At 41.1% G+C, this 25,925-nt stretch overlaps 1 protein-coding gene and 1 long non-coding RNA gene across 3 annotated transcripts in view; one reads left to right on the forward strand and one right to left on the reverse strand.

The window, feature by feature from the left end:
- Positions 1-4,228: 4,228 nt before the first annotated feature.
- Positions 4,229-25,925, forward strand: part of Nbn (nibrin) — a 34,831-nt gene continuing 13,134 nt past the window's right edge. For both annotated transcript variants that reach the window (XM_059253891.1, XM_059253892.1), the window contains exons 1-9: positions 4,229-4,360; positions 8,067-8,200; positions 9,500-9,648; positions 9,979-10,138; positions 10,846-10,949; positions 14,564-14,681; positions 15,546-15,739; positions 17,921-18,018; positions 23,087-23,216. In XM_059253891.1, the coding sequence (XP_059109874.1) occupies positions 4,324-4,360; positions 8,067-8,200; positions 9,500-9,648; positions 9,979-10,138; positions 10,846-10,949; positions 14,564-14,681; positions 15,546-15,739; positions 17,921-18,018; positions 23,087-23,216 (1,124 nt within the window). In that variant the 5' untranslated portion in view covers positions 4,229-4,323. The remainder of the gene's footprint in view (positions 4,361-8,066; positions 8,201-9,499; positions 9,649-9,978; positions 10,139-10,845; positions 10,950-14,563; positions 14,682-15,545; positions 15,740-17,920; positions 18,019-23,086; positions 23,217-25,925) is intronic.
- On the reverse strand, positions 4,534-5,552 carry LOC131903361 (uncharacterized). Its single transcript, XR_009377506.1, has 3 exons — positions 5,407-5,552; positions 5,164-5,263; positions 4,534-4,954 (listed from the first exon to the last, which is right to left on the reverse strand). It is a non-coding gene; the product is annotated as an uncharacterized LOC131903361 (long non-coding RNA).

Here is a 25,925-nt window from a genome sequence, read left to right on the forward strand (position 1 = left end):
GTATAACTAAAAAAAAAAAATTAGTAGCCCTCATATATACAAATGATAAAAGGGCTTAGAAAAAAATCAGGGAAACAACACCCTTCACAATAGCCACAAATAATATAAAATATCTTGGGGTAACTCTAACCAAGCAAGTGAAAGACTTGTATGACAAGAACTTTAAGTCTTTGAAGAAGGAAATTGGAGAAGATATCAGAAGATGGAAAGATCTCCCATGTTCATGGATCAGTCGGACTAACAGTAAAAATGGCCATCCTACCAAAAGCAATCAACAAATTCAATGCAATTCCCATCAAAATCCCAACATAATTCTTTTTTTTTTTTTTTTGTTTTTGTTTTTTCGAGACAGGGTTTCTCTGTGTAGCTTTGCGCCTTTCCTGGAACTCACTTGGTAGTCCAGGCTGGCCTCGAACTCACAGAGATCCGCCTGGCTCTGCCTCCCGAGTGCTGGGATTAAAGGCGTGCGCCACCACCGCCCGGCCCAACATAATTCTTAACTGGACACAAAAGAACAATATTCAACTTCATATGGAAAAACAAAAAACCTAGGATAGCTAAAACAATCCTGTATAATAAAGGAACTTCCAGACATATTGCCATCCCTGGTCTTAAGCTCTGCTACAGAGTTATAGTTAAAAAAAAGAAAAGACCATAGTATTGGCATAAAAACAGACACATTGATCAAAGGTATGGAATCAAAGACTCAGATGTAGTTCCATACACCTATGGAAACTTGATTTTTGACAAAAAAGTCAAAACTATACAATGGAGAACAGAAAGCATATGGTGCTGGCATAACTGGATGTCAACATGTAGAAGGTTGCAAATAGATCCATATCTATTGCCATGCACAAAACTCAAGTCCAGTGGATCAAAGACCTCAACATAAATCACAAATGACAGCTTATGCTGGAGAGGATGTGGAACAGTACTTTATTGCTGGTGGGAGTACAAACTTGTACAGCCGCCTTGGAAGTTGATTTGGTGGTTTCTCAGAAAACGGGATCAATCTACCTCAAGACCCAAAGGACACTTCATCATACCACAAGGACGCTTGCCCAACTATATTCATAGCAGCTTTATTTGTAATAGCCAGAACCTGGAAACAACCCAAATGCTCCTCAACTAAAAAATAGATACAGAAAATGTGGTACATTTACACAATGGAGTATTACGCAGCTGTTAAAAACAATGATATCGGCAAATTTGAAGACAAATGGATGGAATAGAAAAAAATCACCCTGAACTCAGACTTAGAAAAAGACAAACTTGGTATGTACTCACTTATAAATGGCTATTAGCTGTAAAGTAAAAGATAACCATGCTACAATCCAGACTCAAAGAGGCTAGGTAACAAGTAGGGCCCAAGGTGGGGATGCATGGATCTCCCTGGGAAGGGGAAATAGAGGAGATCCCTTGGGTGGACTGGGACCAGGGGGGCATGGGAACTTGAGGAATCAGGTTGGAGGATGGGCGGAGGAGGAAAGTGCTGAGAGAGATGGCTGGAAAGTGGGGTTTTACAGAGAAACTGTAAAGAGAAACTCCCGTGAGTCTACAAGGATGGCCCCAGCTAAGACTCCTGGCAGCAGTGGATGCATAGCCTGAACTGGCCATCCCCTGTGATCAGATTGGTGACTACCCAGTTGTCATCAGAGAGCCTTCATCCAGTGACTGATGGAGGCAGATTCAGAGACCCACAGCCAAACATTGGACCTAGCTCAGGGAGTCCTGCTGAGGAGAGGGAGGAGGGATTGTAGGAGCCAGGAGGGTCAGGGACAGACATTGCAGGAAAACCTACAGAAAAGGCTAGCCTGTCTCATGGGAACTCACAGAGCCTGGGACTGACCCAAGCCCTCTGTGACAGTGTGTAGCTGGGTCTGTTTGTGGGATTCCTAACAGTGGGAACAGGACTGTCCCTGGTGCTTTTGGTTGGTTCTTGGGAACCTATTCCTCAGGCTGGATTGCCTTGCCCAGCCTGAATACGGGGTGGGGGTGGGGGTACTTAGTCTTACTCCAACTTGATATGCCATGCTTTGTTGACACCCATGGGAGGCCTGCCTCTTTCTGGGCAAATACAGAAGAGGAGTGGATGAGGGTGGGGCAGAGGGGAGGTGTGGGGGAGGGAATGGAAGGAGAGGAGGTAGGGGGGACTGTGGTCAGGATGTAAAACAAATAAATTAATTTAAAAAAAAAAGAATGATTGCTAAGCCAGAATGATGTGACAGGAACGGGCACTCTTGTTGTAATATTTCTTTTCTCATGGTCACCCATGTTGTAATTGTTTAGCAAGCTGAACAAGAAAGTAACTACCTCAGGGGGAAGAAAAGGAGCAGCGAGTTGAGATAGCACTTCAATTGTCCTAATCAAATGTTGTCTATAAGTTACGAAAGTACTAGCTAATGTTTTGGTTAGTTTTATAAAAACCTAATATGCAGTGCCTTGTGTAAGTTTATGACATTTCACCTGGATGAAGTCAAGGCTCATAGCTTCTGGGGTAGGGAAAGTGTTTGAAAAGAGTGGTCAGTCCCTCCCAGCTTTACAGTATACTCACAGTTAAGAATAAAAAGCTTAGCAATTTAGCTGGGCCTGGTGGCGCACATCTTTAATTCCAGTGCTTGGGAGGGAGAGGCAGGCGCATCTCTATTAGTTCAAGGTCAGCCTGGTCTACTTAGAGAGTTCCAGGCAAGCCAGAGCTACATAGTAAGACTGTATCAACAAAACAAAATAAAATAATAAGAAACTTAATTTTCAGGCTCAGGTCTTCTTGTTGTAAATCAAAGAAGAGGCTCCTTCCCCTTCCTTCCCTTGTCCCTTGGTGTAAACAGGTGACTCTCAATCTAAGCCTTAGATTCTAAGGGTTCTGGGTTTATAGATTCTAACAACCACAGACCAAAAATACTATTTTAAAAAGTATTTCTTGCCGGACAGTGGTGGTGCACACCTTTAATCCCAGTACTTGGGAGGCAGAGGCAGGCGGATCTCTGTGAGTTCGAGGCCAGCCTGGTCTACAGAGCAAGATCCAGGACAGCGAAGGTTACACAGAAAAACTCTGTCTTGAAAAACCAAAAAGAAAAAAAAGTATTTCTGCTGAATAAATAGATAGATAGATAGATAGATAGATAGATAGATAGATAGATAGATAGATAGATAGATAGATAGATGGGGGGCTGGAGAGATGGCTTAGAGGTTAAGAACACTGGCTGTTCTTCCAGAGGTCCTGAGTTCAATTCCCAGCAACCATATGGTGGCTCACAACCATCTGTAATGAGATCTGGTGCCCTCTCTTGGCCTGCAGGGATACATGCAGACAGGAAATTGTATACATAAGAAATAAATAAATAAATCTTTAAAAAAAAGATAGATATTTTCTTATTATTGCTATTTAGCACTTACATGTTATTATACAGCATATGTAATCTAATAGTCAATTACACTATATGGGAAGATTACTGTGCTATTTATCTATTGGTGCTGAAGATCAAAACCAGTGCTTCGTGCATGCTAGGCAAGTACTGCATCCTCTGCCTGCATTTGTATCAGCTCTATATTTTGGCCTCCAAAATCCCTTGACCACTCTCTGCTGCGCTCTGTTTAACACCTTTGCAGTCTTTAACACACACACACACACACACACACACACACACACACACACACACACTTACTGTATGATGTGTAACGTGTGATCACAAAGTTAATATTAGCAATCACAACTGAAATAAAAAAAACCTGCTTGCCAGTGATCAACTACTAAGGGAAATTGGGACTAATTGGCAAACTGCAGACAAAGATACCAATTCAGCTTGTTTTTTATTGTTATTCAGTAAATTATGACATTGTGGAAAGACACAAACATATGTTTCAGGCATAATGTACTGAGGACACACTGGAAAAGTTTAAACATAAAGTTGGCTTTGGCATGAGATCTTCATTTTAACCTATACTACCACAAATGATGCAAATTAAGACATTTTAGATACAAGGAAATAATATAACTAAGCAGTACTTTAATGCATTTAATTTAGAATGCACATTACTTCGGAGATTTTAAAACACTATTATAGTTTGTAGATTAAAGACTGACGTGAGATTGGTTAGTTACACCCTTTTAACAGGACACTTTCTGCACTGCTCCCTTTTGACCACTAGGTGGCGCCCGGCGCCGGCGGCGCGCCCTAGTCTCCTTCCCGCGTTTCCGAAGGACTTGGCGGAGTCCTGGGAGCGCGCACGCCCCGGAGCCCGCGCCAGTGCAGCCCGGTGGCCGCGCACGCCGGACAGCCGCGGTTGGCGTGGCACGCGGCCGGGTTCTGAGGCGCAGGACCCATGTGGAAGCTGCTCCCGGCCGCTGCTGGGGCTCCAGGTAGGCGCGTTGGGGAGGCGGTGGGGAGCCCGTCCCGGGAGCGGCTGCGGCGAGGTGGGGGCCGGGAGCTGCGGAGCGCGCTTCCGGTCCGTCCTGCTCGCCTTCCGGTGTCGCCGAGGCTTCAGACCCGCGGAGGACGCGGCACTGGGTGTTGGGAGCCAGGTTAGAGCCCCGCGTAAGCCAGGCGGTGAAGTGTGCTTACCCAGGTTAGACCGGCTCCGGCCCGGCTGCGAACCCGGGACAGTTGAAGGCCTGAAGGGAGACATAGGGTGGGGACCGGAGACCCAGCCCGGAGCATGCTTGTGGAGAGTCACGTGACACCACAGGCACACTTTCAAGTTTTACTTTGTCATTCCCCCCCCCCCCATACTATCAGAAGAGTGGGAAAGAGTCCCCCACCCACCCACTTTACGCCGCGAGAAGGTTATCACGTGCCAAGTGGCTGTCGCCATATGTGGTCATTATTGGTTGACGGAAGGTTAAGCACTGGCCTGTGATTGGATCTTGGACTCAGGGAAGTTAGTGGGGAGGCATTTTTCTAACAGTATCATGGGAAATAAAACGTCAGAAAGATTATCCGTGTGGGTTGGCGCACTGCAGAGGTAGAGCACAGATTTGTGTGGGTGAGCAAGTAGGACTCTAACTAGCCTGAGCCTAGCCGGCTCTATGGGTTTCTGTGAGAGATCAGAAAATTTCTAGATGTGGTGGCGCATGCCTGTGATCCCACGCTGGGGAGGGGAGGGGAGGAAGGAGGATCGGGAGTAAAATTATCCTCAGATCCTGTCTCAAAACAAACAAACAACCTGCCAGACTCGTTTGAGTGATTGAGGATTCCTGAATTGCTTGTCACCTTCAGCCGGTAGCTTCACAGAGCTTCACACAACACCTTGGTCAAGCTATAATCTGTACACAGAAAATGGAAATAACTTAGAAAAACGCCGTCATTGAGTTTTGCCCCAGCAGTTGCCATATTTGGGCAATATAAGGAGACATTTACAGTCTAAGGATGCCATCTAATCGGTTGGTGGTCCGTGACTGGCTGATACCTGGCTTTCTGTTAGAAAAATGTACTTTTAGGCCATAGTTTGGTATTCACCCAAGCAGCCTTAACCCTTTATTAACAGATGATAGCAGAGTAAATGTGCTTCTAGAATCATTGGCAGAGATGCATCTCAGCATCTGATGGAAGCTAAGGGATTAGTTTTCAAATTAGATGATCACCTTTGTGTTGCATCATAAACTAATAGAACATTGTTCTTCCTTGTAACTGTCCAGGTTCATCTCTGGTAAAATGAGTGTAGTGGTGCCTGCCTGTAATCCCAGCTCCTTCGAAGCGGAGCCTGGGCAGCATAGTGAGTGAGGACAGCCTGGGCAGCGTAGTGAGGCTTCCTCCCGTAAATGAAGTGAAACGAACGCAAATCTCATTGACAAGTATAACTCAGGCGGTTTAGAAAGGATGCCAAGGTCCTTTTCCTTTTTGTCTTTCCCGTTTGTCTAGTTCTGAGACTGCTTTACCATTCTCAGATAGAAGCCCATGCTCCCAGTCCGCACAAGCCTCCAACACATAGGCTATCACTCCAGCAGTCGAGAGTTACAGCTGTTTTTGTTGATTTTTTGTTTTGTTTTGTTTTTTCCAGACAGGGTTTCTCTGTGTGACAGCTCTGGCTGTCCTGGAATTTACTTTGTATATCAGGCTGGCCTTGAACTCATTGAGACCCGCCTCTGCCTCCCGAGTGCTGGGACTAAAGGCATGCACCACCACCACCACCACCACCACTACCCTTTTTTTTTTTTTTTTTAATATTTTTTCCACTGGATTTGAAATGCTACTGTTAACAGTAAAACAAAAGTCTCTTAACTGCATAGTTGCATCTAATCTGAACTTAATCGTATTAATCTATATTTTTTTTCGTGGTCCATTGAAACATCTTTTAATTACTATAGCTTTTTGGCATGTTTTGCAATTTGATAGGGCAAATTCCTTTAACATGATTAAATTTCAGCTGCCCTTCCTGAGGATCTGTGTTTGATTCAACAGTCTGTAATCTGACACCACCCTCTGGCCTCTGTGAGTACTGCATGCATGCACTACACAGACATTCAGGCAAATGCTCATACACATAAAATAAAAATAAGTAAAAATATTTTTTCTTGCCAGCTTTTTTTTTTTTTTCAAAAAGGTCTCACCGGGCAATAGTGGCACACGCCTTTAATCCCAGCACTTGGGAGGCAGAGGCAGGCGGATCTCTGTGAGTTCGAGGCCAGCCTGGGCTACAGAGTGAGTTCCAGGAAAGGTGCAAAGCTACACAGAGAAACCCTGTCTCAAAAACGCCCCCCCCCCAAAAAAAAGGGTCTCAGCTATATCAGCTGGCTGGCTTTGAACTTACAGAGATCTGCCTGGCTATGCCTTCTTTGTGCTAGGTTTAAAAGTGTGCTAACTTGTCCATTACCTGCTTTAATTTTAAGATATTTTCCTAATGGAGTTTTGAAATCATTTAATCAACTCCAAAATCAGTAGTGTGATTTTGTTTTTGTGGCACATTAAATTTATGTTATATTGGAGGGAGTATTGATTCAGTATTATTTTTTTCCATTGGAAAATGATAAAGGCTTCCATGTTTTTAGACAACATCATGTATCCTTCAGTGAAGCTTTGTTAGGAAAAAACACATGTGGGGCTAGAGAGGTGGCTGAGCACTTAAGACCATTTGTTGCTCTTGCGAAGAACCCAGGTTCAGTTCCCAGTATCCACATGGCGGCTCACGACCATCTGTAACTCCAGTTCCTGGGGATCTGATGGCCTCTTATGATTTCCAGGGGCAACAAGCACATACATGATTGTAGAGGGTATGAGGTCCTTGTGCATAGATAAGCACTAGGGAAAACAGGAGAGTTAAATGCACAGGCTTGTCTCTTCAACTGGGAAAGGATGTAGTTCACAACCTGCTGATCTTTTGCTGCCTGTAGGACCAGGCTTCACCCGAATCCCTCCGACTATTACATTTGTTTATCCCAGAATTTTCCCCTAGATCTTGAGCTTTGCTTCCCAGTCCGTAAAACCCATCCTTATGAGAGAGGCCACGTGTACAGCAGCCTACGTAACTTGTGTGCTATCTTAGGACCAGGCCAATCCTGGCTCCCACAGGCCTTGTGTTTACCTTCTCCCTAGATCCTTATCTTGAGCACTGTTTGTGCATCAGCAGGACCCGTCTTTATGGAAAAGGTCATATGTACCTTGTAAAGAGTTTCAGTGTAAGCATGTCTTAAGCTTTGTTGTACACATGGGACTAAGTTGTCGTCAGGATCACTTTTCTCCAAAATTGCGCTGTGCTTAAATATGGCTAAAGTAAACTGCCTAGTGTCAGACTCGAGAGTTTGAACCAGCACTGGCTAACTAAGTCAGCTGCACCAAGTTTCATTTTTGGCTCTCCATGGATTGTTCTGCTGCCAGCCTTAGAGCTTGCAGGGACCCTCATACATGATGTACATACACACATACGTACAGGCAAAACACATGAAATAAAGCCACCAAAAGTTTTTTAAAGAGAAGGAAAAAAAATTTTGAGATATATATGTGTGTGTGCGTGTGTGTACACATCATGTCAAGTTACTTAGCATTTAAACAGCAGAAGTGTGATTTATTTGTAATACCTGTACAATATGTCCTGTACCACGAATGTATTTATTTACTTTTGTTTTCCTCTAGGAGAGCCATGCAGACTTTTGGCTGGCGTAGAGTACATTGTTGGAAGGAAAAACTGTGCCATTCTAATAGAAAACGATCAGTCAATCAGCCGAAACCATGCGGTGCTAACAGCAAACTTTCCTGCAACCAGTCTGGTATGCTACTGACTTTATTTTCCTGTCTCGTAAGCAGATTAGACATTTTGTCTGTCCGTCTAAAACGAAAAACAACACAAGAACCCACATGTAATTAGCTGGGATTCTAGTATTTATTTTGAAATAGGAAGCTCTAATTGAATAGTTTACTTTTTGGGGGGTGATTTTGAAATTCAGAGAAAGTGTTAGAAAACATTTTGTGGTAGTCTTTTGTCATGGTGATGAATACCTAAGGCAAACAGTTTACGTTAATTCTGGCTCGAGGTTTCCGTCTGTGATCTCTTTGCTGCATTGTATTGGATCTGTGGATCATGCCTTACATCATGGAACACTTAATAGGAGGCTGCTTCCATCTTGACAGCAAGAAGCAAACAGAGCAAAAAGTGCAGTCTGAGAACTCTTTCCAGGGCTCACTTCCATAAACCTTGCATCCTTCCTCTGGCCCCATAGGCTGACAGCTAAGCCTTGAACTCATGGGTCTTTGGAAGGCACTCAGATTCAAACTGTAGGACGTTTACTGAATGGTGTGTGTGTATCAGTCACGTGCCAGTTCTGGGAAGACAACAGTGAGCTACCTTCATGACCCACAGTCTATAGGAGTTTATGCAGCTGTGTGGACACTGACATTTTCAGGGCAGGGATTGATATATTTTACTAGGGACTATAACTGGCTTGTGCTGTTCCGCTCCTTTGAATGCTCTGGGTGGGTTTCATCACAACCATGGGTGTGGAAGTGAGTTTATTTAACCGTCAGGGCTTATGTTAGCACTTGCAGCATAAGAAAAGCCATTATTTCCCACAGGCTGGGTTTATGTAAATGCTGGATGCTCAGAGAAATTCAGATTTCAAGTCTGTTCTTTTAGAAATAGAGAAAATGTTTATTATTGAGATTCCTCTAGAAAAAAAATAAATACTTACCTTCAGTCAGAAACTCTAGTTTTTAACCTTATATTCTCATCAGATTAGTTTTTAATGGAATGATTTCGATAGTGTAAAAAAATGTATAGGAGAGGATACACCTGATATGTTAAACGCAAAACAGAGTGTACCAAAAAACAGACAAGCCTCAGAAGAATGAATTGAGTGGTTAGGGAAATCCATACTGTCTTAGTAATTCTTGGCTTTAAGAAATGACCTTAGGGGAAAATGTGAATTGCTAGTTGAGTGATCATCCCCTGAAGACAGCCTCATCATCTACTTAGTTTTGCTTACCCAGAAAGTTACTAATCTTATGAAATCTACCTTGTAATTAGGAAGTGGTTAAAGACTTTAAAATCATTTGTTGATTTTTCTTTTCAGAGTCAAACAGATGAAATTCCTACACTAACAATAAAAGATAATTCTAAGTATGGAACCTTTGTTAATGAGGAAAAAATGCAGAATGGCCTTCCCTACACTTTGAAGACAGGAGATAGAGTTACGTTTGGGGTATTTGAGAGTAAATTCAGGTAAGAAGTTGATGTAAAAGCCACAGCTTTCTTTGGAATTCCAGAAGAGACTTTACGGACAATGAAGTGAAACCGCTGTGACTGAATGAGTTGGTGTGGGCCCTGAGAGTCCTAAGGGCGGGTCCATGTTTGAGTCCTCATAGGTGACATGGAATGCCAATTTTTGGTCCTTGCTCTTTCTTCATTAGGACTCAAGACTTAAGAACTGATCATTTCTTAGGAAAAATACATTAAAATTAAAATGACTGATACTTTAAAGTCCTATAAGTTGCTGCCCCCAGAACTACGATCTACGTGTACGATCTTTGTGTAACTTCTTTTCATTTACAGAGTGGAATACGAGCCTTTGGTTGTTTGTTCTTCTTGTTTGGACGTCTCTGGGAAAACTGTTTTAAATCAAGCTGTATTACAGCTTGGAGGACTCACTGCCAACAACTGGACAGAAGAGTGTACTCACCTTGCTATGGCGTCAGTTAAAGTCACCATTAAAGTAGGTTGGCAGTCTTCATGTGCAGAGCAGGCTCTGTCTGTCAGCCTACGTCACTAACGTGATACACACAGACTCACAGTTGTTTGCTCTGATTGACGGGTGACTACCCCATTGCTTGTATTAGGCTCGAATGACTTTTCACTGTTTATTTATTGTCCCAGAGAAGCAAAAGCACACGAATTCTAGTTCAGATCTTGATTTGACATTTTTCAAAGATTTTATGTGACTCTTTACTGTGGAATTCATTTGATTTTGTAGATCATGTTTGCAGTCTAAAACAGAGAGTAGAGTTAAAGTGCTTGCCACTCTTCAAGGTTAGTGTCTCCCGCCTCCTCTGTCAAGTCCGCCTTCTCCTGTCCCCACACCATCTCAGGACGCACTCCTGTTTCCTGTGGAAGATTTATGTTCACAAAGACTTCAGAGTTCTTGTAGTTCAGTATACCTGAGTGAGGTTCACCAGCCTCAGTTATAAGAGTGAATGAGGACTTCTTAAATCTCAGTGCTTATTAGTGGTTTATGTTCTAACCCTGAGTTGTGACCAAGTACTGACTTCTGCTTTAGATTGTGTCTCCTTTATCCATTTAGGACTTTGAAAGAAAAAATAGTGTAGAACCACCTCTTTGTAGTTTATAACCTACGGCTTCCTTTTAAATAAGCTGTTGTATGAATATATGTATTTATAGTTACATGTGATTTTTCTGTTTTAGACCATATGTGCACTCATTTGTGGACATCCAATTGTAAAGCCAGAATACTTCTCTGAATTTCTCAAAGCTGTTGAGTCTAAGAAACAGCCTCCAGAACTTGAAAGGTATATAACTTACGTTAAATTTAATAAAATAGAGCATAGAAATAAGTAGGCATTGGTTTTACTTATATTGATTCCATGTCAGATATTTCCTGTTGCTGTGGAACAAATCTTAAATAAGTGTTATCGACACTTATTGAAATACTTTTAAATAACAAAACACAAGGACAATGAATGACCCTGAAGTGTGGTCAGAAGAGCACACGTGACAGCACCTTGCATCATCGGGGAGGAAAGCCCCAAAGCTTAAAGCCACAGAGGCCAGGACTGTGGTCTTAGTTGCCTCATTTCCAAAGTGCAGCGAAGCTGGAGGTGGAAATCATGCTGACAGCCCCAGCGTTCAGCAGGAGGCTAAGGCAGAAGGTACCGAGTTCACCACCAGCCTGGAGTGCGTGGTGAAACCCTGAACTCAGCTCGTCCAGCTTAGTGGCCAGTGCCCTTATACACTGACACGTCCCTCAGCTCTGTTGTCTTGAGAAAGGGTCTCCTGTGTCCCAGGCTGGCCTTAAACTGTGTAGTCAAAAGATGACTTGAGCTTGTGATCATCTTGTCTTCGACTCCTGATTGCTAACATTACAAATGAGTGCCACAGTGCTTCTTGTATGCCAGGCAAGCACTCTACCAATTGAACTATATTATATCTTCAGCTTTGGAGAAAATTTTTTAATTAAATTTTTAATTAAAATGTTTTGCAAGTTATAATAATTTTATTGGTAATTGGTATTTTATTACCAATTTTAAACTACCCGATTCAGGCCATTTTTCCAATACATATTTTTTTTTATAGCCCTGGCTGACCTGGAACTCAGTATGTAGACCAGGCTGGGCCTTGAACTCACAGAGATCCCACCTGCCTGTACTTCCTGAGCATTGGAATTAAAGGCATGTGCCACCACACCTGGCTCCAATACACTTGTTTTAGGGACCATTTATGCCCCATGTTAAATGGTCTTTAAATAGAAAACCCAGTACCAGATATTGGGGTAAATACTGAAAGATCAGAGACAAAGGAACAAGCCACTGCCACGTCTTACCTCCAGGACTCCTCAGCCTGAAAGAGCCTCAGCTGAAAGGGACACTTCTGCAAAGAGCCTCTAGTTCTGTCTCCCCGCACCTTACATACCTTTCTCTGCCCAGGTATTACTTACTTCCTAGTGCTAGGGTTAAAGGCGTGTGACATCCAAATACTACTGGTAGCGAAGGCATGAGATCTCAAGAGTTGGGATTAAAGGTGTGTGCCACCACTGCCTGGCTCTGTTTGTCCTAGACTGAGTCAATCTCATGTAGTCCAGGGTGGCTTTGAACTCAGAGATCCAGGCGGGTCTCTGCCTCCCGAGTGCGAGGATTAAAGGAGTGTGGCACCACTCGCTGGCATGTGTGTTTAATCTAGTGGCGTGTTCTGTTCTCTGATCTTCAGGCAAATTTTAATAGGGTACATAATATATCACCACTAAGGTGTCTGTGTTTAACAGTAGCCAAAAATTAGAATCTTCTGGGTTTTTTGTTTGTCTGGTTGGTTGGTTGGTTGATTGGCTTGGATTTTTTATATATATAATTTTCATCTGGGAAATTTATTTTATAATCTGGTTAACAGGTAACACAATATTTTGGATTCTGGTTAGTAGTGGATGGTTCTTAACCTTGAGTCCTACAGCCCTGTGAGAACAGCTTCAGGAAGCGTCCCTTATATACTTGCTTGGTCTCAACAAAATCATACTCTTTCTCCCTCAGAAGTCCATCTCTTTGCCTTTGGGGAGTCCATGAAGTCCTGTAAATAACTCTGACTACAAAGCGTGAACCGTTGTTGATTCCAGTTTGCTTTAGGTGCAGGGTAAATGTTCACTGTTGCTGGATGTCCTGTTGTTTGGAGCTTTCAGAGTTAGCTGTTGAATCCTCCTCCTATTCCGATTTCTGGCTATTAACACCCATAACCACAGTGAACAGCTTTATGCTAGGAAGACTTTTGAATAACTCCTAACTTACTGTTACACTGGCAATTGGCAATCAGTGTTTCATGTCAAGAGCTGGGCATGGTGGTACAGTCCTGTAATCCTAGCACTCAAGAGACCAACCTGTACAGCAAGGTGAGTCCAGCCTGTGCTCTATAGCAAGACACTGTCTTAGAAAAACACCAAATAATCAAGAAGTATGTAGTCATTTGCCCAGTAGTAGGTCCTTATACCTGTCTGTGTCTATTTAAGACTAAGTGCTCAGTTTTTTTCCTCATTGTATAGTCCTGGCTGCCCTTTCAGAAGACCCTGGGTTTCCTTCCAGACCTAGATGGTGAATTCACAACTGTCTGTAACTCCAAATGGAGTCCACACATGTTACACCAACATATATATTATATATGTATATATATGCAAGCAAACACTCAAACAAAGTTTTTAAAAAATTATTAATAGAAATGAATATGAAAGGGATAGCAAATAAACTGTAGTGACTTGATGTCATAAATGCTTCTTTTAGTCCTGAAAAAGTATCAATAGCTCTGAATTTAAATCAGGGCATGCTATGGTGTTATTATGTATGCAGCAAATGCTGTCTTGTTTAGTACAGTTACATCTGCATTTTGCAGGTCATCAAGGTAAGGCAGTCACCACTGCATGGACCTGATATGATTTATGATTCCCAAAGTACTGGGAATAGATGGAGTCAGTTTTAGAAGACTCAGTGTTGAAAAAGATTGTTTAAGTGTATCATGTCTATTCAAATAGGAAAGTCTACATTGTGTGTGTCTGAATATAAGGAAAAGAGGGAGTTCCCTTTCAGTTTGTGCAGAACTCTCATGTTGTAACATGTTCTCTCAGTTACTTTATTTCAAACATGACTCTCACTGTTGGGAGAGTCTCCATAGATCTCTGGCATTCATATATAACTTGCCAGCTATGGGAAGACTAAAGTCTGCCAGCCCTTTCCACAGCCATTCCTGTGCAGTGTTTACAGAGAGAAATCTTGGGAGATGAAGCGGTATCTCCTCTGGAATAAAGAGCATGCTTGCTGACAGCCCACTGTGGACTCACAAATGCTGTGTTCCTTACTGTGAAGCACAGATGATTACATGTGCTTTCTGTACATTCTCCAGAAGAGATCTGCCACAAACCACCTTTCAACCTTATTTTTGCTTAGTGTGTGTCTTGTTGCAATCATACCCCTTAGCGTATTTATTTTAAGAAAATACAGAGGCATTTGGTATAATGCATGGAACTGATACCATATTTTAGGAAAAGGCATCTAGATACCTTTGGTAATTTTGTTTCAGATAAAGCTTTACCAAGAAAATAAAAAACAAACAAAAAACCCTGAAAATACTGGTTTTTGTTTGCTTCTTCTTGGTTTTGTTTTGTTTTGTTTGACAGGCTCTCACTATGTTGCCCTTACTGGTCTCTCGTGTTGTAACATGTTCTAGCAATTACTCTAGTTCATAATGTAGGCCAGGTTAGCCTCGAACTGATTCTCACTTTTACCTCCTGGAGATACAGATGTATGTCATGGTGCCTGGCTCAAGTAATATTGGAACTCAACCTTTTAGGTATCAGGTAGTCACTTGATTCACAAATTCAATAGTCAGCAGAGAGAAGAGTATGTAATTAGAGTGTATTTTAATTATTTTATAGTTTTTACCCGCCCATTGATGAACCGACTATTGGAAGTAGAAGTGTCGATCTGTCAGGACGACAAGAAAGAAGACAAATCTTCAGAGGGAAAACATTTGTGTTTTTAAATGCCAAACAGGTAATTTTAAAGCTAGAATACACTAGTTTTCTTTTTTTAAAATTGTATTTATTTATTTTTTGTGTATGGATGTTTTGTCTGCATGTGCATTACATGCCTTGTACCCTTGGAGGTGGACATCAGATACCCTGGGACTAGAATTACAGACAGTTATGAGTTCCACCCTTACGGCTACTGGAAACCGAACTCAGGTCCTCTGGAGGAGCATCCAGTGTTCTAAGTCACTTAGGCATCTGTCCAGCTGCCACATGAGTACTCTTATTGGCAGATGTTAGGGCTTTTCATTTTGGGGTTTGTGTAGATGTGTGAAATAAGGTAAAAACTGCTTATGTGCTAGAACCTGCTCTGTTCATGTAGCTGATTATGTTTTTTTTTTGGCGCGGGGGGGGGGGGGGGCTCAAGACATGGTTTCTCTGTAGCTTTGGAGCCTGTCCTAGCTCTCACTCTGTAGCCCAGGCTGGCCTCGAACTCACAGAGATCCGCCTCCCGAGTGCAGGTATTTCTTAACACTGCCTAATTGGCCTGTTTATGTGAGTACCATAGTGGGAGAGACAGAAAACATGTAAGTCCTAACTGGCTTAGCTAACAGAACATTTGTGGAATGTCTTTTGTGTTCCAAAATGTGGATTTCGGGAGTTTATGTTGTAGTGGCAAAATCATGCAAGTGAATCAGCCCTTGGAGAACTGTGTAGTGAGCATGGACTACAGGTGGGGCCGCTGAACTAGGGTTTTCAAAGTGCAAGCTCAAATTGCCCACTGGGAAGTAGGATGAATTCCTCTCTTTTAATTACCAAGTCCAATTTGTACATAGTGAGAATGTGCTCCAAAGCCTCACTGCTGGTGAAACATTTCTTCCATTTCTAGCATAAGAAATTAAGTTCAGCAGTTGTTTTTGGAGGAGGGGAAGCCAGACTGATAGCAGAAGAAAATGAAGAGGAAGAGAGTTTCTTTTCAGCTCCTGGAATTTGTGTTGTCGACATAGGAATAACAAATACACAGATCATAATTACTGACTCCCAGAAGAAATGGATTCATTTGATAATGGATGTGCTTCAAAGGTACATAATCATTCTTCACTGGTTAAAAATGCAAGTAGATTTTATATGCAGCCCAGTTAATGTAAATGTGTACACAAAGGTTTGTCATGCCATGTACTTAAGAATTGTGCTTTGGGGTGCTAGGTGGTGGAATATCTATATAATTTTATCTAGATATTGTCTGCCTTTTGCTCCTTTAATGAAATTTAAAGAATTTACTTTCTGTGTGTCTGTGTGTGCGTATGTGCGTGTGCGTGTGCGTGTGCGTGTGCGTGTGCGTGTGCGTGTGTGTGTGTGTGTGTGTGTGTGTTTTGTTTTATTTTGAGACAGTCTCACTATGTAGCTCTGGCTGTCCTAGAACTTACTATGTAGACCAAGCTGGTTTTGAACTCACAGGATACCTGCCTCTGCCTCTGCCTCTTGAATACTGGGATTAAAGCAATATCCATCAGCTTCTTAAACTTAATGAACTAATAGTTTTTATGCACAGTATATTGAAGCTGGGGTTAAAACTCAAAAAGTAAAATACTTTCTAAAAGTATCTAGAATTTAAAAGTTTTCCATTCATAATTACTTACACATTACATATACTAGTATATGTAATTCCATATATATATGTATGCCTATATGGGAAAGTATACATATACTTATATGGGCTAGTATGGAGAAGTAGGGAAAATGTTAGCTGTTTTCTGTTGTTTTGCTTTGGATTTGTTTTTGTTTTTGTCTCAAACCTGCTGTGTAGCCAAGGATGACTTTGTACCTCTGATCTTTTTGTCCTACCTCCTGTATGCTGGGATTACAAGCTTAAACCACCATGCTGGTTTATGTTAGGGTTCAAACATAGGGTTTCATGTACTAGTAATAGGCAAATACCCTGATAATTGAGTTCCTCTTCTTTCTTTCTTTCTTTTTGGGGGAGTGGGTGTGAGTGAGGGGAACAGGGTCTCACTGTGTAGCTCTGGCTGTCCTGGAACTCACTATGTGGATTAGGCTGACCTCAAACTCAGAGGTCTACCTGCCTCTGTCTCCAGAGTGCTGGGATTAAAGTCATATACCAACACACCCCACCATAGTTAGGCTTTTTGACTGCTGGTCTTTCCTCATAGAAGGACCCTCAGTGAGTATCTAGCTACCCCTCCCAGCCAGCTGTAGCTAATCCTGCACTAATTGAATAGGGATGGTAGAGGATATAGACTGGGAAAGACAGTCTTAACTTTTCATACATCTCTTCTAGCTCTAAAGTCTTATTTTTAGTACATTTATTGTTACAATTATACATGCAATAGAACTCTAAATTCAGAACACATAAAATATGTCATATAATTCAGACTACCACAACCATTTAAAACAACTCTTCAATGAACTAAAAGTAGCTTAAAATTTAAGTAACAGTTTCTATATAATGTTTTTAAAAATTATACTAAGTATTTTGTTTTATAAAATCATCCATATTGTAGAATAGAGCAAACAGAGTCCCCATATGACTCTTGAATGAAGTACTCTGAGCCAACCTACAATCCCAGTACCCTCAGTGCCGAGGTAGGAGGATCACGTGAGTTGATGAGTTTGAGACTAGTCAGTTGCAGCATAGCAAAACTCTATCATCTCAGTTCCTCACAAAGATACCTGAAAGACTTATGGTGAGTTGAAGTTCCTCACAAAGATGCCTGAAAGACTTATGGTGAGTAGTTGTAGTTCCCCACAAAGATGCCTGAAAGATGTTTGGTGAGTTGTAGTTCCCCACAAAGATGCCTGAAAGATGTTTGGTGAGTTGTAGTTCCACACAAAGATTCCTGAAAGACGTATGGTGAGTTGAAGTTCCCCACCTCCTTACTGTCTTTTCTACTGGGGATCAGTGTAATCATAGATTTCTATATGAAGGTCTGGTTGTCTCTAAATAGTACTATTTGCTCATTCTGAAAATTATCCTAGCAGCGTAGAATGAGGAAGACTTCCTCCTTTGCTGTAGCCCGTGATCTTATTGATGATGTTAACTGGGTTGCTGGAAAGTGATGGCTTGTCTACAATATTGCTCTAGTGAGGAATTTAAAAATACTTTCCACATTTCAAATTCCGTCCATACCATAAAATTTTAGTGTCTCTTTGGGAAGAAAAATAGATTTGTCAAGCTTAATATTATGTTAATGAAAGTTGTTAGTTTTAGTATATTACTATATTTAAATTATTTTATTCTCGTAGGCATGGTCTTAGACCTATTCCTGAAGCAGAAATTGGATTGGCTGTTATTTTTATGACTACAGAGAATTACTGTAATCCTCAGGGCCAGCCTTGTACAGGTAAATAAGACATTTTATTGATGGTTTAGAAAATGTATATATGTATATATTTATTTATATGTGTACTTTACTCTTATACTTGTGAGGTATGGCCATACCTTCTTTTAGAACTCATCTATTTATACATTCACTCATTTACTCATTTACTACATAGTTCTGCCCTAATACTGGGTGCTGCTCATTAGTGAGTAAAGTGAGCAGGATGGGATTTAGACTGTGAACAAGCACAGTACACACTGCAGTTCAGGACAGCTAAGTACAAAGCTGACCAGGCTGTGTGACCCTACCTGGAAGTGTGCTGGCCTGGCCTGTCTTCAGAGAAGGGTTCACTGACGACATGGCATTCGAGTCTCCTGTAGCCTGACCTGCTTAGGCTAGGCAGTGATGTGGGGATCTGACATAGAATTCCAGGCAAAAGGATCAGGTGGCTCTGTGTAGCAAATAGATTTTAGGGGTTCAGAGTGGAAGTGCAGACTTAAGTAGAAAACTATTGTGGAGCCACTCAGAGGGCTCCTTTGAGTATTCCTTTGGTGTCCACAGGTTCCACCAAATTACCGATCCAGTCAAAATTATTCACTTAAAGATACTTAGAATGGAGGCAGGGAATCATAAATTCAAGGCCAACTTGGGGCACATATGAATTCCAGGCCAGTCTAGACTATATAGCAAGACCTCAGTTTTAAAAAATTTAAAAAAAAAACAAAACAATGTTTTATGTCTATATGTATCAGCTTCTTTTTCCTGACATTAGTCTCCAACAAACAGGACAGTAATTGACTTAGCGTTTTCAGTGTAAGTAATCAGGATCTGATACATCGATACTGTGCCATTTTTAACAGGAGGGACTTGAGCACCTTGTATTTTTAGTATCCGTTGTGAGGAACAGTGTCTTGGAATACTAGACACCTAGGGATTACTGTATGGTCCCATACTTGTTTTGGAAATAGGTTGATTCATTTATAATTATTATTTTTGTCTTGAAAGAGTTTTTGCTTTTATTTTTGAGATCATAATATAATTACATCAGTTTTGTCTTCCCTTTTCTGCCTCTAAACCCTTCCATATACTCTTCTTTGCAGTCTTTCAGGTTAATGTCCTCTTTTTTCATTAATTGTTACATGCATATATGTATATGTACATGCATACATATTTCTGAATATAACCTGTTCAGTCTAGTATGTTACTTGAATGGTTTCAGGGCTGACCACTTAGTACTGGATAACCAATTGTGTGTTTTTCCCGAGGGAAGACAGTTTCTCTCACTCTGAGCATTCCTTGGTTGCCTGTAGTTCTTTGTGTAGGATTGAGGCCTCATGGGCCTCCTCCTGACCACAGCAGCTTGTCTCTTGTTGCCCTTATTCAGCTCATGTGTAGGCAGCCATGTTGGTGAGACTTTACAGGTGCAGCTTCTTATATCACTAGGAGATGCAATCTCACAGCAGACTCCTTGATCGTCTGGATCTGCAGTAGTCCTTCTCTTCTGCGATGCTCCTGGAGCCTCAGGTGCAGGGGTTGCTTCGATGTTTCCCTGGGGACAGGGTGCTTTAGAAAGCTTTGCATTTATTTTTCCTGATAGCTTTTCTTTGCCTCCTTTCGTGAGCAGTTATTGGACTTTCCTATTCCTCACTTACACTTGTGGCTTCATTTACAATGTAGCCTACTAAACAATACCCGTGAAATGAGGCGCTATAATTTAATGTGTTTTGCAACCTCAGTTTAAATGGATAGAAAGTATTTTAAATTAGAGTTTGGAAGGAGTGAGCCACTAAGGACTTAAAGACCAGGAATCAATTAGGTGTATAGACTATCAATAATACTGATTAGTAATGAATTACTGTTGCCCATCGCAATAATAGGAGCTAAAGTAAGAATTTTACATGCATCATTACATTTAATTTGAAACAAAAGTCTGTTTTAATATAAGATGTTTTATGCATTGTAAGGTGAGGGAACTAATGTGTAGAGAAGTTAGCACATGAACCCGAGTTCACAAACCAGACGATCCACTCAGACTGATTCTTAGGTCACAGCTGTTGGGCCATTGCCCTGCTTGGTTTCAGATGTGTGAGTGAAGTATGTTTGTTTCCTCTCCCACTAAGGAAGCGTCACAAACGTACGGTTTGCAGTGCTTGGGAGGTTTTAAATATGTCACCTAACTTCTTTTGCTGGAGTTCTGTTCTCATTAATATTTTCCCAAAGTTTATGACTAAAATTCTTAGTTTACCCTTAGATTAGAAGCTAGAAATTAGCTGGGCAGTGGTGGTGCATGCCTTTAATCCCAGCATTCGGGAGACAGAGCCAGGCGGATCTCTGTAAGTTCGAAGCCAGCCTGGGTTACCAAGTAAGTTCCAGGAAAGGTGCAAAGCTACACAGAGAAACTATGTCTTGAAAAACCAAAAAAAGAAAAAAAAAAAAAGAAGCTAGAAATTAACTCTTCATTCTTCTAACAAGAAAACTGATATAGATACTTAAATATCACCACATTTTTAGAGAGACTATCCCATCCTATCTGTTAGAAATCTGGGAGCCAGAGAGATGGCTCAGTGGTTAAGAACACTTGCTGCTCTTCCAGAGCATCCAGGTTCAATTTCCAGCACCCACATGGCAGCTCACAACTGTCTGTAACTCCAGTTCCAGGGCATCCTACACTTTCACGCAGACACACGTACAGGCCAAACACCAATGCAAATAAAATTTTTAAAAAAAAAATCTGTCCAACTTTTTAGAAATAGCACGTGCTGTTTGTTGTTATTTTGGGGATGGAGACCAAATTTATCAATAATTTAAGACATAAACAATGAACATGAAAACAGAGCTCCATCTAAGTCAGTAGCTTCTCGTATCCTAGCCCCTGTTTGTGGCATCTGTCTTCTGTTTCTGTTTGGAACACAGATGCTCAACTATATGTACACTGCAGAAACAGTTTTTACTGTAAATTTGAATTCTTTAGTTCACAGTATTCTGGGAAGTGGCCGAGGCACTGGGTGTTTTGATTGGTGTAAGCTTGCGTTTCTATACCGACCTCAAGAGCCACAGGATTTAAAAGTCTGGGGAAGAACTGGGCTAGAGAGCCCAGTGTATGGGGAGACTCGGACTGCAAGCTTCAGTCAACCTTGATTCTCCTCTCCATGTCTCACTGCTCAGATCAGAAGCTCACCCTCAGCCATGCTTCTGCTGTGGCTCTGCTCCTTCCTGTCTGAAGCCACTTCCCTTTTGAGGGCTGCAGTGGTTCCTGGTAATGGTTCTCCTTCCTACCAGACTCATCAGTATGATCCGTGCTTCACTGCCCTAATCATATCACTGTCCTTTTTTTCTGGAAACTTGTATTCACCACTCCTTGTGAGCGGACCCCTTTGTCTAAACTAAGGCTGGCTCCTTGATAGTTTAGCTGCAGCCCCTCTCCTTCAGTTCTTACCACTTCCTGATGCCTCTACAAAATACTTAAAGCCTTTTCCATTTTTTAGCTCTCCACTTCATAACTTGTCACATTTATCTCCTGTAATGCCAGGGCTGCCCATCAACTCGTACTTGTTTCACACCTGTTTACCTCTCATGGAGCTTTTCCAAGTTGTTTCCTTCTCTTACGACTTTCATACAAGTTAGAAATAATTGCTCCAGTGGCTTTTGTTTTTCTCCAACTACAGAGTTTATGCAGTTAACTAATTGCTTGCATGCCTCTTTTAACCCAGAGCATAGTTATTAATTCATATCCACTTTGTACCCCGACAGCAGCAAATGATTTGTTACAGTAGGTATAAATATTTATCTAACTGAGTTAGGTTACTAGTTCACAGAGTTATCTTGGCAGTGTGTACCAACAGGCCTTTTTCATCCATTGTTAGTGTGTGGAAAGGCCTCAGAGCCATTGGATCTCTGGATTGGGAAAGCAAGAGGTAGAGCTGGCACTGTGGCTCGGAGGTTGAGTGCTTGCCTGCATGTGCAAGGGACTGGGCTCCACCCTCAGAGACAAGGACTAAATAAATAGATGGTATAAAAGCCGGCAAGTAAATAGAACAAGTATCCTGCAGTAGAAAAAGAAGAGTAAATAAAAACTAAACATAAATAACCAAAAGCTTTATTTAGTAATGGTATTAAGTATTATTGGTGTTGGTTCATTCCTTTTAGCAGTTGTATTATGCTGTGATCCTTTAATACAGTTCCCCATGTTGTAGTGACCCATAAAGTTATTTTCATTGCTACCTAATAACTGCAATTTTACTACTGTTATGAATCATAATATAAATATCTCATGTGACCCCTGCGAAACGTGTATTACATAAATATAACATGTTAATAATAAGGGATACTGGATATGTGAGAAACCTCTGAACTAATGGCTCAGCTTTTCTATAAATCTAAAGCTTATTAAAATTAAAGCTCATCATAAGATTTTTTAAGAAGCCACCAAATAAGGTGCTAAAATTGTAGCATTCCAAAGGCAGAGGCCAGAGGAACAGGAATTCAAAGCTAGCTTTAGCTACACACTGAGTTCAAGGCCAACATGGGCTTTATGAGACCCTGTCTCCAAGGGGAGGGGGCAGATGTCAAAGCTGAGAAAACTGGAGATTTTAAAACTATCAGGGCCAAACTGATCCTGCATTTGGCTTTTGACTGGCAGATGAGGCTTTCTCTAGTGCATGATTTCGTACAGAAAGCAGGCCGTGGAAGAGAATCCAAGTGTGCACTCTACGTATCCCTCCACCCTCTGCACATCCTCGAGGTAGACTTGGTTTGGCCCTCATTTAAGTGGTTTCATGCCAGTAGTGCTGGAGTCTCCTTCCTTCCCCTTCTCCTTTTCTCTTCATATTCATGAGTTTGCTTTTTAATTAGTAAGTGTGTATCGGTGGTTGTTTATATACCTATGTTAACCACTAGGAGGAAAGAAGTGAGTACGCCGGATGAGCAGGATAAGAGCGAACAGTGACACAGGCCTACTGGCTTCTCTGTTTTCCTGTTGCTGTCCATATATCAGTTGGTTTTGCCCCCAAAACAGCTTGAGGATTATAATTGTTTCCATGTAATATGTAATGATTGTGACTTTTTTTCTTTCCACTTGCATAATGTACAGAATTAAAAACAACAACTCCAGGACCAAGCCTTTCCCAAGGTCTGTCAGTCAATGGAAAAATAATGCCAAGTGCTCCGGTGAATATGACAGCATATGTAGCCGACACAGAATCAGAGCCAGCAGATACATGGTAAAATACCTTTGTTATCATGTTATTGTTGTTATTTTATCAATTAATAGCATATTTAAGAAAAATTTGCTCCCTTTTAAGTCATCATTTTGGAGATAAAGTATGGGAGAAGGGAATGCCAGAGAAAATGATACAGGGATCAGCAAATTTTTTTAATAGTTTTTTTTTATTATAATTATATGTTTCTCTCTTCCCTTTCCTCCCTCTAAACCTTCCCTGTACTCCTTTCAAAGTCATAGCCTCTATTCCCTTTAATTGTTGTTAGTGTGTGTATGTGTGTGTGTCCTGAATACATAAATAACAACCTGCTCAGTCTGTATAATGTTACTTGTATGTACGTTTTCCGAGCTGGCCATTTGGTATTGGTCAACCAGTGGTGTGCTTCTCCCTGGGGAAGACTTTCTCCCACTCTCAGCATTCCTTAGTTACCTGTAGTTCTTTCAGCTAGGAAATCTTAATGGAACTGTGAGCTGTTGGACTGTGTTATAATTACATAACTCTGCTGTTGAAGAATAAAAGTCATTATAGACAGCATATGGCTGAGTGAGTATGGTGGTGTGGCAGATCTGATTTAGTCTGCAAACTGTACTCACTGCTTTAGGGTAATTTTTATTATTCCTTCAAATGTATTTGAAAAAGAGAAAGAATTTGCAATTGATGAAATAAATTTGAAATATAGTAGCCCCTACTTACATGTACTTTTAATTACCCTTAGTAAACCATTGTCTAAAAGTATTGAATGGAATCACTGAAATTAGAAATTCCTAAGTTTTAACTTATGCTTCTGAATAGCATGATAAAGTCTCTTAGCACAGAGGTTCTCAACATTGCTAATGCTGTGGCCCTTTGATACAGTTCCTCGTATGTGGTGACCCCCGACCATAAAATTTTTTTCATTGCTACTTCATAACTGTAATGTAAACATCTGTTTTCTGATGATCTTAGGTGACCCCCAGGTCGAGAACTGGTGCCATGTTATCTTTCCTAGATGTGCGCTGTCCTTTGTCCAGCTCGTCTGTACTGTATGTGCTACGCACCTGCTGTCACTGCTAGCTGTTGTGGTTATCGGCTTGAGTGTCTTAGTGTTTCAGTGCTTACGTTCATGTAATTTTTACCTAGTCGTCTGAGGCTATATCACAATGCCGAAACCATTCAGCTCTCTTCGTCCTAACCACATAGTGCTTAATTTGTGTTGTATTGTAAGAAGGGTGGGCCTAGTGCAGTAAGATATTTTGGGAGACATCACGATCATGTAACTTTTATTATAGTGTGTTGTATGTGCATTGACATTTTTGCCTACATGTATGTATGTGCGAGGGTGTCAGAGCCACTGGAATTGGAGTTACAGACAGTTGTGAGCTGCCATGTGGGTGCTAGGAATTGAAACCAGGTCCTCTAGAAGAGCAGCCAATGCTCTTAACTACTGAGCCATCTCTCCAGTCTCCATAATTATTGTTTTATTAGTTACTACTATTAATCTCTAATTTATGCCTAATTTATAAACTAATGGCATGTATACATAGAAAAATGTATTTATAGAATTTGACTCTGTCATTGGTTTCAGGCCTCAAGTCTCTGATGGTCTTGAAATGTATCATCCCTCATGAATATGGAAATATTATTATAAATATGTTAGTTTGTATGATTGTTGAGAGCCCACCAGAGATCACCATTCAGATACAGCTTATAGCCAATTGAAAGTCTTTTCCAGGCATCTGGAAAGTATTAAGTATTCCAACCTAAGTGTAGCCCTGAGCATTTAGACCAAGGGACTTTTAAAGGGAAAAACCACATCCTTGTATCTTGCTCAGCACCTGCAAGGGGGAGGTTTCTACAAGCAAGCAGTTTAACAAACTAAAATAAACTGCTAGGTCATCTTGGCCTCAGGTCCTAGAATTGAGTTGAGTAATTTGCGATGAGATTCTTCATTAGGGAGATCAAATTCTAGTTAAACCCAAAACGGCCTCAGCAAGAATACAAGATGGAGGAACTTCTGCTCTCTCTTGCCCTGTTACATAATTTGGGAGGTAATGTATTAGGTGAGCCTGGATATCCAAATAGTTAATATTCATCCATACGGGTAGTTCTTCAGTGATTTCTCTTATTTGAAGAACTCTTGTTTCTTTTTGTTTTGTTGCTTAACCGAAAGGATTACTGTTTCGTATTGTATGATAGTTCTCAAAGTCTTATTTTCAATGTTACACAAAAGCATGTTCCTATTAAGATAATTAATAACACTATATTAGATTGTGTTTAACTTTGACTGGGCAGAACTTGTAAAAGAAACATCTAATTTTTAGTAGTTGCTTGAAAGGCAGCTTTATTTGGTGTTCAAGCATATTTTTACAAAACAATACATATCTTTAAAATGTTTTTCTAGTAGTCTGGAGTTGTATAGCAGAAACTACCATCTGCTTAGATAGACTCATGTCAGTCTGTCCAGGCTGATTTAAATGCACCATTATGTGTGATACTGGAATAATAGGAATTTCCCTGGTTTTCTATATTTTATTATAACAACCTTACATGAAAACAATTTTAAAATAAAAATGATATAAACTAGCCCCGAGTTTAGTCTCCAGTAGGGTACTAGGTTAAGGCCGTAAGTGTGCTGGGCAGTTATTTCTAGGAGCACGTGCCTGGAGGTGTGTGCTGCCAGGAGGGTTACCATGTCACCCTTCAGGCCTTAGGTGGTGGGCGTGCTGCTTT

The sequence above is a fragment of the Peromyscus eremicus genome, chromosome 2 (genome assembly GCF_949786415.1).
Source record: "Peromyscus eremicus chromosome 2, PerEre_H2_v1, whole genome shotgun sequence".
In the NCBI taxonomy this organism is placed as follows: domain Eukaryota; kingdom Metazoa; phylum Chordata; class Mammalia; order Rodentia; family Cricetidae; genus Peromyscus; species Peromyscus eremicus.